Source organism: Podarcis erhardii, assembly GCF_964252035.2.
Source record: "Podarcis erhardii genome assembly, chromosome: 15".
In the NCBI taxonomy this organism is placed as follows: Eukaryota; Metazoa; Chordata; class Lepidosauria; order Squamata; family Lacertidae; genus Podarcis; species Podarcis erhardii.
The window spans coordinates 40,883,668-40,901,718 of record NC_138505.1 but is presented as its reverse complement, the minus strand read 5'-3'; the positions used below and the strand labels follow the sequence as shown (position 1 = coordinate 40,901,718).

Sequence of the window (18,051 nt, the reverse complement as noted above, 5' to 3'; positions counted from 1 at the left end):
CCAAAAGTATAGGGAAGCCTCAATAAATCTTTCCTTCTGTCAAACCAATCATTACACGAAGACCCCTCCAAAGTCAAACAATAACAAATCTCTCCTTCCTCTTTTATCTACCCACTTTTTGCAACTTTTTGCAACGCTGTGTATTACTTTTAACAAACTTTCTCAGAGGAAGAAGTTCAAGTCGCTTGCTGTATCACCAACCTCTCATTCCTGACTCTGCTCTCAGTCATGCGTTACTGTCCGATCTCAGATGAAACTGACCTCCGTTTTCACTCTTTTTTTTGTTCCAAAACCTTCCTTTTTGTAGAAATCCAATTATAAATCCCAAATTGGCTCAAATTTCTTGTAAATTGAGAATCAATCACTCGCCCTGCAAGCCTGGGGCTGCATTTTCGGGGGGGGGGAGACAATGGTTTCCCGGTGCCTGCTTCTCCGCCCGCCGTTCTCTTCGCTCCTATTATGGAGTTACCTGACGGCCAGGCGATCTGCTGTTGGCTCCGCTGGGATCTTGACCCTCTGGTCTCCCTCCAGAGGGGTTTGGGGGGCTTCTGCGCCCTGTAGCACCCCCGATTTCCCCCGAAAGCCCGGATTTTCTCTCTCCGAGAAAATCCCGCTTGCGACGGGTCCGTGGCTCGACCGGAAGTCCAGCCCCGACCACTTTTGCTCAATGGTCAAGGAGTCCAGGAAGTTCTGGAGAACCACAAGTTTCCCACTCATGAAATATACCATGATTGTCACGGCCTAAAATTGGCCGCTGTTTCTTTAATACAAAAGGAACCGAGTCGGTATGTGTCAGCAGTGTTCAAGGAATCGGCAAAGCCTGCATGACTCATGCAAACTTTTACCTACTTATACCTGTATACATAGAGTGGTCATTGATTGTGTGTGGTGTGGGTTGGTAGAAAGCTGGTTGCGTTTGATATGTATAGAGCTGTCAGTCGTGGTTGGAGAAGACTTTTTAAGAATAAAAGCAGCATTCTGGAAGTACTCTTTCTCAAGGACTCTTTGTGCCAGGACCAGGCAAAGGAGGTCAGAACGTTTTCTTTTTCAAACATGGCCAATGATGTCCAAGGACAAAACAGCTTCTGAACTGACAATCCCTTCACAGTTCCGTTGATCTGTACTTCTTTCTTCCCAACTAACAGAACCTGTGGGTATAGGTCCAGATCTTGCATTATTTTAGTGGTGCACATCACCACAAAGTATATGAAAATATGGTGCCTCTATTTATAAACCGTAAGTTAGAACTCTACAATTCTTGTGGGATTGATTTCTTCCTCCAGATTGCTTACTGCGTATTAGCTGAAGTGAGAAGCCCAGAGTTGCAGCCCCAGACATTCTACCGAACGGTGCCCAATGAGAAATATCAATATGCAGGGATTGTCATGCTACTTCTACATTTCCAATGGACATGGGTAGGAATTGTGGCATCCGATGATGAAAATGGGGAGACCTTTATGCAAAGCTTAGTGCCAATGCTTTCCCGGCATGGAGTCTGTACAGCTTTCGATGAAAAACTACCAGCCATATCTCAGGGTCTAGATAATTTCAGGTTCTTGGAACTCATTCGGGCCAAGTCCACTTTCCTGGTAGCCTCAGAAATTAACATATTAGTTCTGTTTGCAGAACCTCAGACCATTGCAGTTGTGAAATGGATGCAATATTTCTTTTCATTAGCTGAAGACATTGCAGAGAAGTCTACAGGCACCGTGTGGATTTTAACAGCCCAGTGGGCTTTCTCTTCAGAAACAATGCAAAGGTATTATGATATACAAGTCTTTGATGGTGCCTTGTCTTTTGCAATTCACACAGAGGAAGTCCAGGGATTTAAAGAATTCCTTCAGACCCTGAACCCCAACTCTCCAAATGGAGATGGGTTCCTCCAGGCTTTTTGGCAACAGGCATTCAGCTGTTTATTTTCTGCTTCCAATGAGAGCAATGAAAACACAAAGACCTGCACTGGCCATGAGAGTCTGGAGAGCCTTCCTGGGCATATTTTTGAAATGACCATGACTGGCCAAAGTTACAGTATCTATAATGCGGTTTATGCCATTGCACATACTTTACATCAGATGCACTCATCCAGGTCAAAATGCAGAATGATGTCAGGCAGAGGTGGGCTCGATCATCCAAAACTGCAACCTTGGCAGGTAAGATTTCCTATTCAGAGTAAACCTTTGCAAAGTTGAGCAAGAGAAAGGAGAATTGTGAAAAATTAAGAATATGTTTGAAAATATTAAGGTTTGTTTCTTCCCATGACTGCCCACCCATTCTGTCCACCAACTATTTTCTAGAACCTGCATTTGTTTCTGCACTAAAGAGGGACATAGAGGGCTATTTTCAAATGTGGTTGCCTGGTCTGTTTTTTAACTCCCTTCCAGTGATGTTCATTGATTATAGTGGGCCTGCAAGTTAAGTTCATTTTACGTTGGTTGGGAGAAGTAAATAAACAAATGGAGATCAGGGAAAACCCACCATGAGCTGCTCTCCATTTCTTTGCCCCCTTCTCCCTGCCCACCCACCCACCTTGCAGGAGGGGCAGTTCCAGGGCTTCCTGACATGGCACCATTTTGCCTTTGCACACGGACCCCAGAGCTGAACCCTCACACAAGTGGCAGGCCAGCTATACTTGCTAGAAATACTTATGTGTTTCAAATGTTGTAGACTGCACAGTTTTGGACTACTTTCTATTGTGTGAAATATATTGATAGATACTTCTCCTCTGTAAAATCCATAAAAGCTCTCCTTTTTTAAACTTTGCCTTTGTTTTCTTCTGTCTAGCTGCACTCGTTCTTGAGGAGTACCTCCTTCAACAACAGTGCTGGTGACTTAGTGTCCTTTGATGAGAATGGGGAGTTAGCAAGTGGATTTGATATTATTAACTGGGTTACTTTTCCAAACCAAACCTTCTCCCGAGTGAAAGTAGGAAAGATAGTTCCACAAGATTCACAAAATGCAGACTTCAGCATGGATGAGGAAGCCATCACATGGCACAGATCCTTTAATCAGGTGGGACCATTGGATTTTTTAAAATGCGGTGTTGTAGGAGTAAATTATACTGACCCAAGTGAGATTTACATCTCAGAAGACAGGGGGAGGCTAAATTACCCATCTGTTTTGAAAGAAGATTGATTGTCTTGTGGTGCTTCCTATTTTACCTTCTTTGTCAGCTCCCTGTATTTCAAAGTCTGTTGTCTTCCCTGTCCTCTCTCCATTATCCATCTTTATGAAGATTAAAAATTCAATATCCCTTCTCATTCACTCACAATATTTACACTACAGTTTGTTTATTTATACAACACACCTTTCTGAAATAATGTTAATCATCATCCTCAATCTTTATTACGGTCCAGAGACCCAATGTTAAAAAGAGATCTGTTGGATAATGTTAATCAGCCAACAGATCTCTTTTTGGTTAAAATTGTGTTTTTTAGAAGGCACAAGAGAGCTACATTTTCTCCTCTTTTTATGGCTAGGTGCTGCCCCTTGCCTTGTGTAATGATCGCTGCCAGCCAGGCTACAGCAGAAAAAAGAAGGAGGGGTTGCCATTTTGTTGCTATGATTGTGCTTCGTGTCCACATGGGATGATTTCAAATCAAACGGGTAGGAGACATCATCTGCTATTTTGTAGAAGGCTTCCTAATACCTATTTCAACTTTTCCCAGTGAAGCTGGTATTGCTGTTTTGCACATTGTACCACAAAGAATTGTGACCAACTCTAGCTAATGGTACAACCAAAGCCAATATTTCTAATCACTCATTTGAGATGAAGGACAGAGTAGATGAACAATCCCTGCATTTTAGGCCCATCAAAATGTAGAGCCGATTGTGGATTATGCATACTGGCAGGAGATTGTACAAACAGTTGTTAATATACACTTACCAAATTAATTACCAAATAATTAATGCAACATTTCTCAGAACTCATATATCATTCATTGTATTCATTCATTTTTATTTTCTTCAGATATGGATTATTGTTTCCAATGCCAAGATGACCAATTTCCAAACAAGGCCAGAGATCAATGCATCCCCAAACGCCAACATTTTCTTTCCTACGCAGAACCTTTAGGGTTCATTTTAGCTTCCTTAGCTCTGGTCTTTTCTCTGGTCACAGCTTTGATACTTGGCGTCTTCTCTAGGAATGGGGACACTCCCATTGTCAAAGCCAACAACCGGGACCTCACCTACACTCTGCTTACTTCCCTCTTGCTCTGCTTCCTCTGCTCCTTGCTGTTCATTGGCCAGCCTCACCCAGTGAGCTGCTCTTTACGACAAGCTGCTTTTGGCATCATCTTCTCCATTGCTGTGTCTTGTGTCTTGGCCAAAACCATCACGGTGGTTCTGGCTTTCATGGCCACCAAACCAGGATCCAGGATGAGGAAATGGGTGGGGAAATCTCTCACAAACTCTGTGCTTCTTGCTTGCTGCTCCGTTCAAACCAGCATTTGTGCTGCTTGGCTCTGTACGGCTCCTCCATTCCCAGATGTGGACATGAACTCTCTGCTGGAGGAAATCATTGTGGAATGCAACGAAGGTTCTGTCGCGATGTTTTATTCTGTCCTGGGTTATTTGGGATTCCTGGCCATGGTCAGCTTCACTATGGCTTTCCTGGCCAAGAGGTTGCCGGACAGTTTCAATGAAGCCAAGTTCATCACCTTCAGCATGTTGGTGTTCTGCAGCGTTTGGCTGTCCTTTGTTCCCTCTTATCTGAGCACCAAAGGAAAACAGATGGTGGCTGTGGAGGTCTTTTGCATCTTGGCCTCCAGCGCAGGCTTGCTGGGTTGTATCTTTTCCCCCAAATTATATATAATTCTTCTCAGGCCTGACTTGAACAGCAGAGACCACTTAATTCTGAGGAGCAAATAGGAATGAATTTGTGTTGATGGTTTTAATTATTGCATTGTTTGCTGGCATTAATTGAATGAAAAGCAGAAAAAGTAATTCCTTGTATTTCTCAACACTCATCCTTTTCATCTTTTTCATTCCCAGAAAAAGCCTCAAACCTACATCTGTAATCAATAAAGCTGAGACCAATTTTTAACCCCATAAAGTTGTTCTGTCAATTTGTTATCCTGTCAATACACTGATCTTCCATTTGTCGGGTGCTAAAGGTATATCCCTTCATGGGGAGAAATCATCAGTGTGAAATACATAACTTCTGCCAAGGCTTTACTTTCCGTCATCATCCACCTGTAGATACACATGCATGTACACATCCACCTGGCTTCACAATGTGAAGTTGCCACATTTCCAAGTGGGACTTCAAAACAATTGAATGGCATTTATTACCTGCTGGCACTCATCTCCCTGCAAATGAGACCCAGATTCTCTGAATTTATCTTCTCCATTTGGGACAGATACAAATGGGGAATTAGTAGCTGGATTGGAAGTACAGTGGTACCTCTGGTTATGAACTTAATTCATTCCGGTGGTCCATTCTTAACCTGAAACTATTCTTAACCTGAGGTAGCGCTTTAGCTAATGGGGCCTCCTGCTGCCGCCGCATGCTATTTCTGTTCTCATCCTGGGGCAAAGTTCTTAACCCGAGGTACTACTTCCAGGTTAGAGGAGTCTGTAACCCGAAGTGTTTGTAACCCGAGTTACCACTGTAATGAATTGGGTCTCCCATGTCCTAGTCCAACACACACTGGCTCTCAACTGAAAATTATGGTCTGTCCATTTGGTGTTAGTTAATGTAATGCACATTTATACTAGATTTATAGGTTATGCAAAGGTTTTGGTTTTTTTACCTCTTTGAAGAATTGGCTGCAAAGCAGTTATTCTTTTATTATATATTTTCATCTTAAGTAGTTTTCTGGGTAACCTATTTTTCTTTTTTGCTGAATCTCCATAAACCCTTATTACTCTCCCTGCTAAGGAAGACCAGCTGAGACTTTGGCTGTGATGTGATAAACATGTCCCCCCACTCCACCTCACCAAGAAACAACAACCCAGCACAGCTGATTAACTCTGCTGTAATTATAAAAGTAATCACGATCATTCCGTTGACTCTCTGGGGAGTTCCAGTAGCTGCATGAAAACTATGAACCAAGACTTGCAGATACTATTAATATCTCCTGTTATGTTCAGAGCTTGGCCTTACACCAAGGGCTCTGTCAGACTGATCACTGATTCTTCTCCCTGCAAAAATCTGGCTTTCGTAACCATCCCAGTGAGACTTTGCTGCTCAGTATCACTCAGATGACAATGTGCAAAGAGATGAATTGTTGCCTAAAAAATTCCCTGCAACATGGTAATATTTGCAATCTTGGTATTTGTGCTGCTGCCTCAGACTGTGTGCAAGTTTCCTCTTGCTCCTACCATGCTCTGTGCAGGATGGTACTTTCCATGATGTTGGCGTCAGTGCTGCTTCCTCCAGATGAGTGCAAGGCTGCTGTTGCTCCGTGTTCCATCCGTGACCCTCTTCCTATTCTTCACAAATATTTCCAGTCTGGAGATGTTGTTATTGCTGGTATTATGTCTCAAATCTATATAACTTCAAGCATAGCCTTTGATGAACCTCCTACACCTGAACTCTTCGATGACATTTTGTAAGGAAGTGTGTGTGTGTGTGTGTGTGTGTGTGTCTGTGTGCGCGTCTGTGTATGCTTAAAAATCATATTGTTTATCTGTAATGAATATGTTTCTGCATTTGACATATGATGAAGGTGATGCTCATTACACTATTGGTCAAAATTGTGGAAAACTTTAGGAAAAGCTGTATTTCTAAGGGTTGATGGCTCATAAGAAAAGTATACCATTAGATTGAACATCTACAGTATATCATTAGAAAGATAGAGTATTTGCTTTGGAAGACAACACGACCAGTCCAATGAAGTTGATGATGAAGAATCATTGCTTCAACACTGGTGATCTTTGCTTCTTCCTGTACACTGGCATTAGTTCGTGTGTTTTCCCAAGTGATGTGTAAAATTTTTCAGAGACACCCTTGAGGGAATCTTTCAAGGAGTTGGAGATGGCGTTTGTAAGTGGTCCATGTTTCACAAACATACAGTAAGGTTGGTAGTACAATAGCTTTGTAAACAAGCATTTTGGTTTCCCTGCAAATGTCCCAGTCCTCAAACAGTCTACACTTCAACCAAGAGAAAGCTGCACTGGCAGAGCTCTAGCGATCCTGGATTTCAGCATCAATGTTGGCCCTTGTGGAAAAGTAGGAGACGTTATCAACATTTTCCAGAGTTACACCATTGAGTTGGATTTGTTGTACTGCAGAAGGGTTGTTTTGTGCTTCTTGGTGCAGCACTTCGGTTTTTTGGATCTTGAGTGATAGGCCAAGTTTTTGTAATCTTCTACAGAGATATTTAGCATGGTTTTGAGGTCATACAGACATACTTTCCAAAATGTTTTCACGATATTGGCCACTAGTGTATGGTGATTACTGCCACTCTTTTCCTTCTACGTAGTTCTGGTGTTTATAAGACATAGGGGCAGATCTGATATCTCAATCCCACTACTGCAGTGTGTGATAACACGTTTCTTTTTCTATGGTAGGGTTATACCAGTGTTCAGCTTTTTAAAAACGGTTTGGAACGCAGCATAAAAAGTAACAATCCTATTCACTTTGTTAAGGCTTTCCACTCATTTACCATGCTGAGTGAAGGGTTTCTTATGTAATACAGTATTTGACTTTAATCAAAGCCAAGTGGTAATTCATTCAGAGTTAGAGGTGTTTTTATTATAAGCTTTCGGTCACCAGATTTTTCTCCTCCTCCTCCTCCTCCTCCTTCTCCTCCTCCTCCTCCATAGAACAGAACTAGTAGCAATGGGGGCAGCCAAGCTGTGAGGTAAATAGAAACAATTGCCTTGGGACAGGGAATTCGTGCGGCTGCCATTGTACAGCTGCCATGACTGCCACAGTGGTGTCTAGTGAGATCTCCTAAGCTCTTGTGAGCTCACAGAGTTTATCACCAGAAGACACCACCACTGTGCAACCCCAGGAGGCCAGGCATTGGTGAGGATGGGGGGTGAAGTGGGGCAGAGGCACCTCCTGTGAGATGTGGCCTCATGTGCATGTATCTGGGCATGGATGATTGTATTTAGCAGGACTGAAAGCCATGCTAGGAGTTAGATGTTCAAGGAAGCAAAACATCCAGGTTCGTGTTTCAATATATCTACACGCTTTCCTTCACTGTGGGAATGCAATGCATTTTTGTGAAGGTGAACTGTTATGTACTATGTTGCTCCCAATGCAGACCAATGACACCACTCTACCAGCATATCCTGGCTTTGGCATTTGCTGTAAAAGAGATAAATGAAGATCCCCAAATATTGCCCAATATGTCTCTGGGTTTCCACATCTATAACAGCCATTTTAGTCCAAGCTGGACCTATCAAGCCTCCATGGAACTTCTCTCTAGCCAAGAAAGACTCCTCCCCAACTACAAGTGTGATGTTCAGGAGACTCCAAAGGTGGTCATTGGGGGGCCAAACTCTGATTTATGTCTCCACATGTCAACCATCCTGTCCATGTACAAGATGCCAAGAGTAAGAGGTTTGCATGGAACATGGGTCATCATGAAAGCCATTTACAGTTGCCTTTGACTATGTCTCAATGGGTTGCATTCTGCTAATTGAAGAACAAAATATCAAGGGAATGGCAAGTAGTGGGTATAGGTTGGTATTTTTCAATAAAAAATGCAGGTAGTGGAAAATGTGTCTGCTTCCGTTCCACACCTCCTGAAAAACTCAGGTGGAAGAATTCCTCATTGGAGACTTTACTCCTGTGCAGGAATGACCGCTCCCCACTTAAAACGGGGGGCGCCTTTTGCGTGGACGCGTGCAGCCCTGGATCTGGAGTGGCCCCATCAGCATAGGCTTTGCCTTCCCTCAGGTGGGATACCTGGAGGTCCCCGCCTGCCCCAGCGAGTTGTCCAATCCCACCTGGGGGAAGTGTTGCCAGGGAAACCAGGCCAGGTAAGGGGAGGGATTACCTGCCCACACAATAGAGGGTGGATCTTAATTGTTAATCCTCACTTGGCTCCAGAGCTTCTCCCACCCTACCCACCCTCAGTTAATGTCTTCTTTTGCAGGTTAACTTTTCTTCATAGGTTTTGCAGGTTAACCTGTCTCCACAGGTATGCGGGCGCTGCTACGATAAGGTCGCTGTTAAAGGGCCGGAAAGGAATTTCCCTGCATTGGCAGGTTTCGCCTTTCCCGTAGCAAAACGTCACAACTTTGGCGGTATCAGGCCTTGGGCGGAATCCTTTAGTCCATCTTCCTCTTTGCGGCGGCGATACCAGGGTTCCCCGTTAAAGGGGTTTTTGAAGGGAGGCTTTGGCCGTACGCCGAAAGGTCGTCATTGCTCTCCCCTGCGGCGGCGTAACGGGGGCGGCTATCTCTGCTTGAACATATGTTCTCCAGAGCCGGCCCATCCCCCCCCCCACACACTGGATAACCCTGATGCTCCCTAGGTCCCCGGCTGGGGACTGGGGTGGGAGAACGCCCAATGCCTGAGCCAAGGTCTACCCACATTTGAAATTTAATAAAGTTGTGGCCAATTTAATCCCATAGCACGTTGTCTAGAGTCGTTATTCCACATGACGGGGGGACCACTCGGGATCTGGGGACTCCGCCTGTCCACGCAATGTAACAAAACGTCTGCTGCCTGTGGTAGCACAACTGTGTGTTTGCTATGCCTACTGAAAAATCACTTATACATTTCCCAATATAACTTTAACATTTATTTTAAAGAACAAAATTGGTAAAACAAAAGATATATCAGGAGATAAAACTATTTCAGGAAACAGTTAACTTATTAATTATTACATTAAATTTAGTTGATGTTACAGGCTTCAAAACAAGGTAGTAAACGTACAGCTTCTTTTTAATGACAGTTGCTTATTTTCAGCTTGATGTTACAACTGGTAAACAATCAGCTCATTTCCAGTTGCGTTACTTCAGTTTCTTAAGCCTAATTGCATAGGTGTTACAGTTTCAGACTTTGGTTCTTATACGAGGTAGTATTTCGGTCAGTTTCCCCACCTTCTATCAATCCCACTCCTGAGGTTCTCCAAACAGCGCAACAGACCCAGGTGATCTCTCCAGCCCCCTTAACGGGTTTGTGCAATGCAACATGACATCATGCGCGTGATGTCACACGGCACCCTGACGTCATGCGCGCGATGCCATGAGGAGCTGGATGCCCCTTGAATATTGAGGGGGCTCAGCCCCCCCAAAGTACATTGGTGGGGAGGAAACTGCCTCGGCCCCTAGGAGTTGGTGCACCTGGTATCCTCACAGCTCTACTTCTCCTTGATCAAACTTAGCCCTCCAGTTAACTTTTGCCTGAAAACTCTAACAGTACTCCACACACTGTCATGCTATCTAAGCTCAGAGGGTCCTTTCTCTAGCTATAGACATTTTCCTCAGGGTGGCTCCACCCCCTTGCTGACTGGCTGTCTTGGTAGCCATTTACCTGTTCTTTCCTTTATCTACATATGAAAGACAGCAAATTCTGCCATAAACATAACTGCACAATTCTTCTATTTGATGAAAATACATTAATACCGAAGTATTCCCCCAAACTGCAAATTATAAATTAAGAGATATACAGTGGTACCTTGGGTTACGAACTTAATTCGTTCCGGAGATCCATTCTTAACCCAAAACTGTTTTTAACCTGAGAGGCGCTTTCGCTAATGGGGCCTCCCACTGCCAGCGTACTGCTGGTGCACGATTGCCATTCTCTTTTTTCTCTTTTATTTATTTTTATTGATTTTCAAAAAATCAAAACAAACAAACATACATGCATCCTATTTAAATCTTGGTAACATTATTAAGTGACTTCCTCAAATTCCCTTGGTTGAATTTCATTATATATCATTTTAACAGTTTTCCAAAATCACGTGTATCTAGACAGCTGCAGGATACAAAGTAACAGAGTCAGTGGAAACGGGAATTGAATGTTTCCTCTTTCATTGTGACGTCACAATGGAGTCTAGCCTTTCCCTCCCGGGAGGACCACAACAGAATGGAGGAACCTCTTTGCTTAACAACACAGTCCCGCAGGGTTTTTGACAATTAGAATATTTCCCCCCCTCTTCCCCCTGCAGAAGGGGAGCTATAATTTAGCTTGCAAACTTTCGAAAGTCTTTTTCCCCCATTTAGGGCTTCAGTCCTTGCACACCAACTCCACTTTCTTTCAACAAAATGAATCAACCTCCGTTTTTGAATCCCCTCCCCCCCGCTAATCTTGATCAAATTGAGAGCTCTGTTCTTTACTTACAGTTCTGAATTTTAAGTCTTTTTATTGAAGGAATTGGCCGCTCACGATTGTCAGACTCGGAGCTTTGTGCGGTGAAGGAAGCAATCATTTCCGCTGTGCCGCGTCTTCAAACCTACTCGCTCTTGGAGCTCTTACGAGCTTGCTGGGGAGTGGGGGAGTTGCAATAGGGCACCCATCTGATCACCAGGTCTTCAGACCGCCCGATCTGAGGTTTTTCTGGGGGACCATGACACTCTCACGGTCTCCCCCTGCTTCACAGCGCTGGGGCTCTTTCAGTCGAAAGAGCTCCTGTCTGCCATTATCGGGCGACCAACTATTGCCATTCTCATCCCAAGGCAAAGTTTGTAACCTGAAGTACTACTTCCAGGTTAGCGAAGTTTGTAACCCGAAGCGTTTGTAACCCGAGGTACCACTGTAAACAAAAAGCTGAATCCCCCTGGTTGATATATTGAAATTTGGATTGGGTGTTTTCAAATCAGCGTTTGTTATCATCTTTCCTCCCTTGATTTTAATAATGACCCTTTTCAGCTCATCTATGGCTCTTCTCCTGTGACGAATAATGACATTCAAGCCCTTTTCACCCACTGGATATTCCCAGATGGGACTCAGCAATATGAGGGCATCCTCCAGTTATTGCTGCATTTCCATTGGATGTGGATTGGTGTGCTTTTTCTCCATGATGACACTGGAGAGAGATTTGTACAAAATGTTCTCCCCATCTTTGCCCAGAAGGGTATCTGCTTTGATTTTATAGAAAGTTTCCCTAAGGATACATCTTCTGGTGAGTTTGATGAATTGGTGGAAGAAGGTTCAAAAAAAATCAGCATTATTGTGGGGAGCACTGCCAATGCTGTGGTTGTGCATGGTGAAATTCACACAGTTATGGTAATGAGAACGATACCCAGGCTTGCAGAAACAAATGATGTGTCAATGCAAGGAAATACAAAAGTCTGGATTATGACAGCCCAGATGGATTTCACCGCATTTCCCTTTCAAAGAGGTTGGGACATCACATTCCTCCATGGGGCTCTATCCTTTGCAGTTCACTCTAAGGATCTTCCAGGATTCCAGAAATTTATTCAGATGAGAAAGCCTACCTTGGAAAAAGAAGATCGTTTTCTCAGGGTTTTCTGGGAAGAGGCATTTAATTGTGGTTTTCCCGACCCTTCTTCAGAGAAGAAAGATGGCAAATTCTGCACTGGGGAGGAGAATATTGAGAGCCTTCCTGGGTCTGTTTTTGAAACGAGCATGACAGCCCACAGCTACAGCATCTACAATGCAATCTATATTTTGGCACATGCTTTGCACACCATGCAGTCCACCAAGTTAAATTGCAGAGCAATGGCAGGTGGAGCAAGATGGGAACTTACAGAGCAACAGCCATGGCAGGTAATGTTGTCTTCCAGTTAATACAGATGTCTGTAATCAACTCTGGAGCTGAGCTAAAAGGGGGACTTTTCTGGAATACCTCTGTCAGTAGGGGAAACTCATTCCACTTTCCTCTCGGGGAGAAAGTGACTATCCACTTAATGGTTGGGATAACATAGTGGATGAAATTCTGCCATCACTTCAAGCTTGTACTTGGAATAGCAAAATGTGGCTATAGATGGCTAGGTACACGATATCATGCTATCACTATTTGTACAAAGGCAGCCCTGAATCCCTGGAAAGTGATGAGCAGCTTATCTACACAGCTTCTCCTCCTATCTGAAGGAACGTCCTGTCTAATATTTGTGGTCTAATGTCTATGAAATTTGGGTCAAGACTTACTGTAATTCTTAAAAGAACCACATGTTACCACCACAATAAACATTGCTACGATTAAACGTATCCTTCACAAAACATTTAAAATGAATATTGTGTTCTACAATGTCCCTGTTTTGTAAGTCCTCATGAGCAGATCTTTTTTTCAGCCAGAAATCCCTGGAACTCATTTCTCTCCCCTCTCAGGGGGGCTCCATTGCCATTCCAAGGGAATGAGGGAGGTGTTTGTGGTGAGTTCCAGCACCTCTTTTTCTAGGAAACAGCACTGCTCATTAATTCCTTTTTCATTTTTAGCTCCATCCATTTTTGAAGAAGAAACTCATTAAAAACACAGAGAGAAAGACACTAAGATACATCTTTTAGAGACCATGAACTATACCTCTTAAATGCTAAAGATAAGCACTCTATTTGTACAAATATTACTTATATTTAATTATTTTTGGCATCTTCATTAATTGCTTTCCCCCTCTTCAATCTTAGGTCCACCACTTTCTGGGAAGAGTTTCATTTAATAATAGTGTCGGGGAGGAAGTTTCCTTTGACCAAAATGGGGAATTAGTAGCTGGATTTGATATAATAAATTGGGTCACATTCCCAAATCAGTCATTTCTGAGAGTCAAAGTTGGAACAATGGACTCACAAGCTCCCCCAGAAAAGAGGTTAACCATTCATGATGATGTTATTGTGTGGCCAAACTGGTTCAACCAGGTAAGAATTTATTCAAGGTTTTCTCCATATTTTTGCACAGTTTCCAAAAACTGCCTCATTTCAACACATTGAATCATCAATTATCAGAATCAGACTCAATCTGTGAAGGAAATATCAGGCTGTAGCACTGATAAAAGGAAAGCTATCTTGTTTCTAGGTCTATTTGCAGAAGTGTCTCAGCTATAAAGAAAGTGTCACTAGTCAATGACATTTGAGGAATACCAGTATGTCTTTTAATAAGTGTATACATTATTATCCTTCCTTCCTTCTCAGGATTATACACAGGCTGCCAACCCATTCTGAGGCTGGGCTAGGGAACACATGGGCCAAAATCAATCTCTTTCAAACAATATGGCCGAAAGCAGAAAGATTTACTCTTGATTGGAACCCACTGGTGAAGAAGACCCCTGCAGCCAGCATGACTGGACCCTCTACTCAGGAACTGGTGAATGGAGGGCTCAATCCTGCACAGTTTGACTGCCCTCATGTATCCCCCTGCTTAGAACAGGCACACATATCCAAAGTGCAGTATGGGGCTATTTGAAAGCTCTGTTGCTAAGAGCTCTATGCTGCTCTTTGCAGATGCTGCCTGCCTTTCCTTCAGAATCAGCCCGATTCAGATTGGGATTTGGCCAGATCTGTTCCACAGCCCTAATTTGTACCCCAGAAATTGCAACTTGTAACCCCCATTGCAAATCAGGTTTATTATCAAAATTTACAGAATTTCAACTGTTTGCAAAAGCAATTGAAATAGCTCCACTAAATGGATGCTTCAAGTGGTTTCCCCAAATTCAACTGAAAATGCAACTTCAACTGTCTTCTTCAGTCTCACTATTATTCACCCCCTGAATAGAATCCATCACAACAGCACAAATACAACAGGTGTTGTCTCACCTGATGCACACCTAATGCAACTAATCAAGGGCTTCAGGTGTGCTAGAGCTGGAACACATGAAATACTTGAACTCACAAGGGGCTTATTGAGTGTCAAATTTTGTTGTATGTTAGCCATATTTCTAAGTCAGGAGAATGGTCCAAGAAGGTAAGAGAAGGGATTATCGCCCTTCACAAGCAAGGATACAAGTATACAAAAAGAAAGGAAATGCACTGAATGTTGCCAGAGAAAGTATTGGAAGCATAGTTCGCAAGTTCCAAAATAAAGAAACAGTGGTTAGACTACCTGCACAGGGCAGAATTTCAATAATTTCTATTGCAACTATACGTCAAAAACAATTCAGTGATTTCTATATTCATGAGATAGTGACCCAATAAGCTTTTCCCTGAACATTTTCTAATTTAATAAGATATTGCCATGCTAATCTCTGAAGAAGTTCAAATACTTACTAATATGGTGTTCATAAAAGCAAAGGTACTGGAGTAATGGTAGAAGCTCCAATGCTACCATTAGCTCTGAATTTAAGATCATCTTCATATAAATCCAAAAACCTCTAGCAAGCTATTGCTTAACTGTCATTTTTACTATTTGAAGATAAGTTCTAAACTATTTCCTTCTTTCATTTATGAACAGGCACAACCCACTTCTCTGTGTAATGAGAATTGTCATGTAGGCTATAGAAAGAACAAGAAGGAAGGAAAGCCATTCTGCTGCTATGATTGCCTTCCGTGTCCAGAAGGGAAGATCTCAAACAAGGAGGGTAAGGAATGTAACACACACACACACACACACACACACACATTTTTTATCTGTACATCAGAAGCTCCTTTCTTTTGTGGGAAAACAATATGGAAGTAGCCGTTATATATTCTGGCATCTCTTAGATGCATTGTGCCATTTGGGGACTGAAGACCTTTTTTAATAATAAGTTTTCCTGTTTCATTTTCAGACATGGATGACTGTTTAGAATGCCCTGGAGATCAATATGCAAACAATGAACAGGATGGCTGCCTCCCCAAAGACAAAACATTCTTGTCTTATGGAGAACCGTTGGGGACCAGTTTGGCCACATTTGCCCTCTTCTTTTCCTTCATCACAGCTTTGGTGCTTCAAATATTCACAAAGCACAGAGATACTCCCATAGTTAAAGCCAACAACTGCAACCTCACTTATATTCTCCTCCTTTTCCTCCTGCTCTCCTTCCTTTGTGCTCTGCTCTTCATCGGCCAGCCTGAGGAAGTCACCTGCCTCCTTCGACAAACTGCTTTTGGCTTGATCTTCTCAGTGGCAATTTCTTGCATATTGGCCAAAACTGCCATTGTGGTTCTAGCTTTCATGGCCACCAAGCCAGGCTCCCGAATGAGGAAGTGGGTAGGGAAGCCACTGGGAACCCCAATTGTTCTTTCCTGCTCCCTTATGCAAGTGACAATCTGTACAGTGTGGCTGGCAACTTCTCCTCCTTTCCCAGACGTTGACATGGACTCAATGACTGAAGAAATAATATTAGAATGTAATGAAGGTTCCACTCTTATGTTTTATTGTGTCCTGGGATTCATGGGCTTACTGGCCATAGTCAGCTTCATGTTGGCTTTCCTAGGTAGAAAGTTGCCTGACAGTTTCAATGAAGCCAAATTCATCACCTTCAGCATGTTGGTCTTTTGCAGTGTGTGGCTCTCCTTTGTTCCAACCTACTTGAGCACCAAGGGCAAATACATGGTGGCTGTGGAGATCTTCTCCATCTTGGCCTCCAGTTGTGGGTTACTGGGCTGCATCTTTTCCCCCAAATGCTATGTTATTTTACTGAGGCCTGAGCTGAACAGCAGGGAGCAGCTAATAAGAAGACAGTTTTAAATAATCCAGAACTCTGAATCCTGTTCGTAATTTTTGGTGTCTGTTATTGCTATTTTATTGACATGTATGTAATTAGAAACCTGGGAGTAAACGATAAAAAAGATCTGGAGCAGCTTGAAGAATTCCTTTAGGAAAAAGTGTGAGGACACAATTAGGACAGTGGTGAATTGCTTAATTATTTCCATCAGTGCTGCTGATGAGGATCAGTACTAATTCCGTGGCAATGCCTTTGAGCACAACTGGCCTGGGACATTACCCGTATTGCAACAAAATGGGATCGGTCCGTCAACCAGCTACAAATCCACCTAACAGTTCACACATTCCACTCAGAAGAATATCATGGGGGGGGTGGGGGACGGCTTTGTCCAAAGCCTTACTGAAATCAAGAAACATTATGTCCATAGCACTACACTAAACTTTCTGTAAGGAAATGTAATACTCTTTATTGCACCTGTAACTGGATCCTGCATTATTTTAAGTTTATTTCCTCTCTCCCCTTAACTGGTATACAAGGAAACACCCCTGTGGTACAAAATCCTGAAAATCATGTCTTCATTGGTGACACATGTACAGGTAGAGGAAATAGTGCAGATGAGACTGAGGAAGAGTGTTGGGGAAAATAGGAAGTTCCCTTCAGATCAAGAGTTTGCAGCTGGACTGCTTACTTGCCTGTGGCACTCGCAATTACAAGAGAACTACTCAATAACAAATGTGCATCATTATTTAGATCTTACTAAAAGTCACAGAGCTCAATGCTCTAAGGAGATAACTTTGGAACTAGTAATTATCTCAAATTGCTGGGATTTATCATTCACCTTCCCAAATCCCCTGTACACCTTTTCAGGCCATGAACACAATGAATGTCAGTGTGTGAAAGTGTATATAAAATAAATCCTGTGTCATTCAGAGCCCACATGAGAAATTCTGAACATGCAGGTTTTCATGAATTAGATCATTGGCATTTTCCCTTTATCAAAATAATCCAGAGTCATTCAATGAGAGTTCTTGTAATGCAGTTTATGGTGGATTAGAGAAAAATGTGACTTTCGGCATCCCTGTTGGCCCCACGATGGTAGGAACATTTCTGCTGCTGATCCTTCTCTTCCTGTGGCTACAGTTGCCTCCAACTGAGAGCAAGGAACACTCTGCTAGATGCACCATGATGGAGCCTTTCCAGCTTCCATACCAGAATTACCAGAGAGGGGACCTAATCATTGGAGGGATTGTTTCTTATTTCGGCTTTGTATTTGAAGAAATTGTTTTCCATGAGCACCCAAACACAAAGCTTACAGATGAACTTTTGTAAGTAAAAAACCTCTATCCTTCATAGTGTACACTTGGTGAGCTCATGTATGCTACACTTACACCAAACATACACTGGCATGCTCAGAACACGTTTCCATGTGATTTCCCCCCCAGTAGGAATGTTAAATATATATTTTCTTCTCTTTGCATTGTGATCTTGGCTTCTTCATTGCTTGATTCCACTTCTTGATGTTTCTATCTTCTGCCTGTTCTGCTTTCTCATCACCTGATCCCATGGCTCTCACTGTCTTCTCCCAACTTCATCCTCAACCTCCCTCTG

The 18,051-nt window shown here is 42.8% G+C and overlaps 1 protein-coding gene across 1 annotated transcript; it reads left to right on the top strand.

Annotated features, from left to right (window-relative positions):
- Positions 1–1,214: 1,214 nt before the first annotated feature.
- LOC309329749 (vomeronasal type-2 receptor 26-like) lies at positions 1,215–16,466 on the top strand (the record flags this gene model as incomplete). Its single annotated transcript, XM_081840758.1, has 9 exons — positions 1,215–2,150; positions 2,782–3,067; positions 4,487–4,649; positions 6,339–6,554; positions 8,217–8,508; positions 11,777–12,637; positions 13,493–13,720; positions 15,249–15,375; positions 15,565–16,466. 9 exons carry the CDS (start codon positions 1,215–1,217, stop codon positions 16,464–16,466), a joined length of 4,011 nt encoding a protein of 1,336 aa, XP_081696884.1.
- Positions 16,467–18,051: the final 1,585 nt, after the last annotated feature.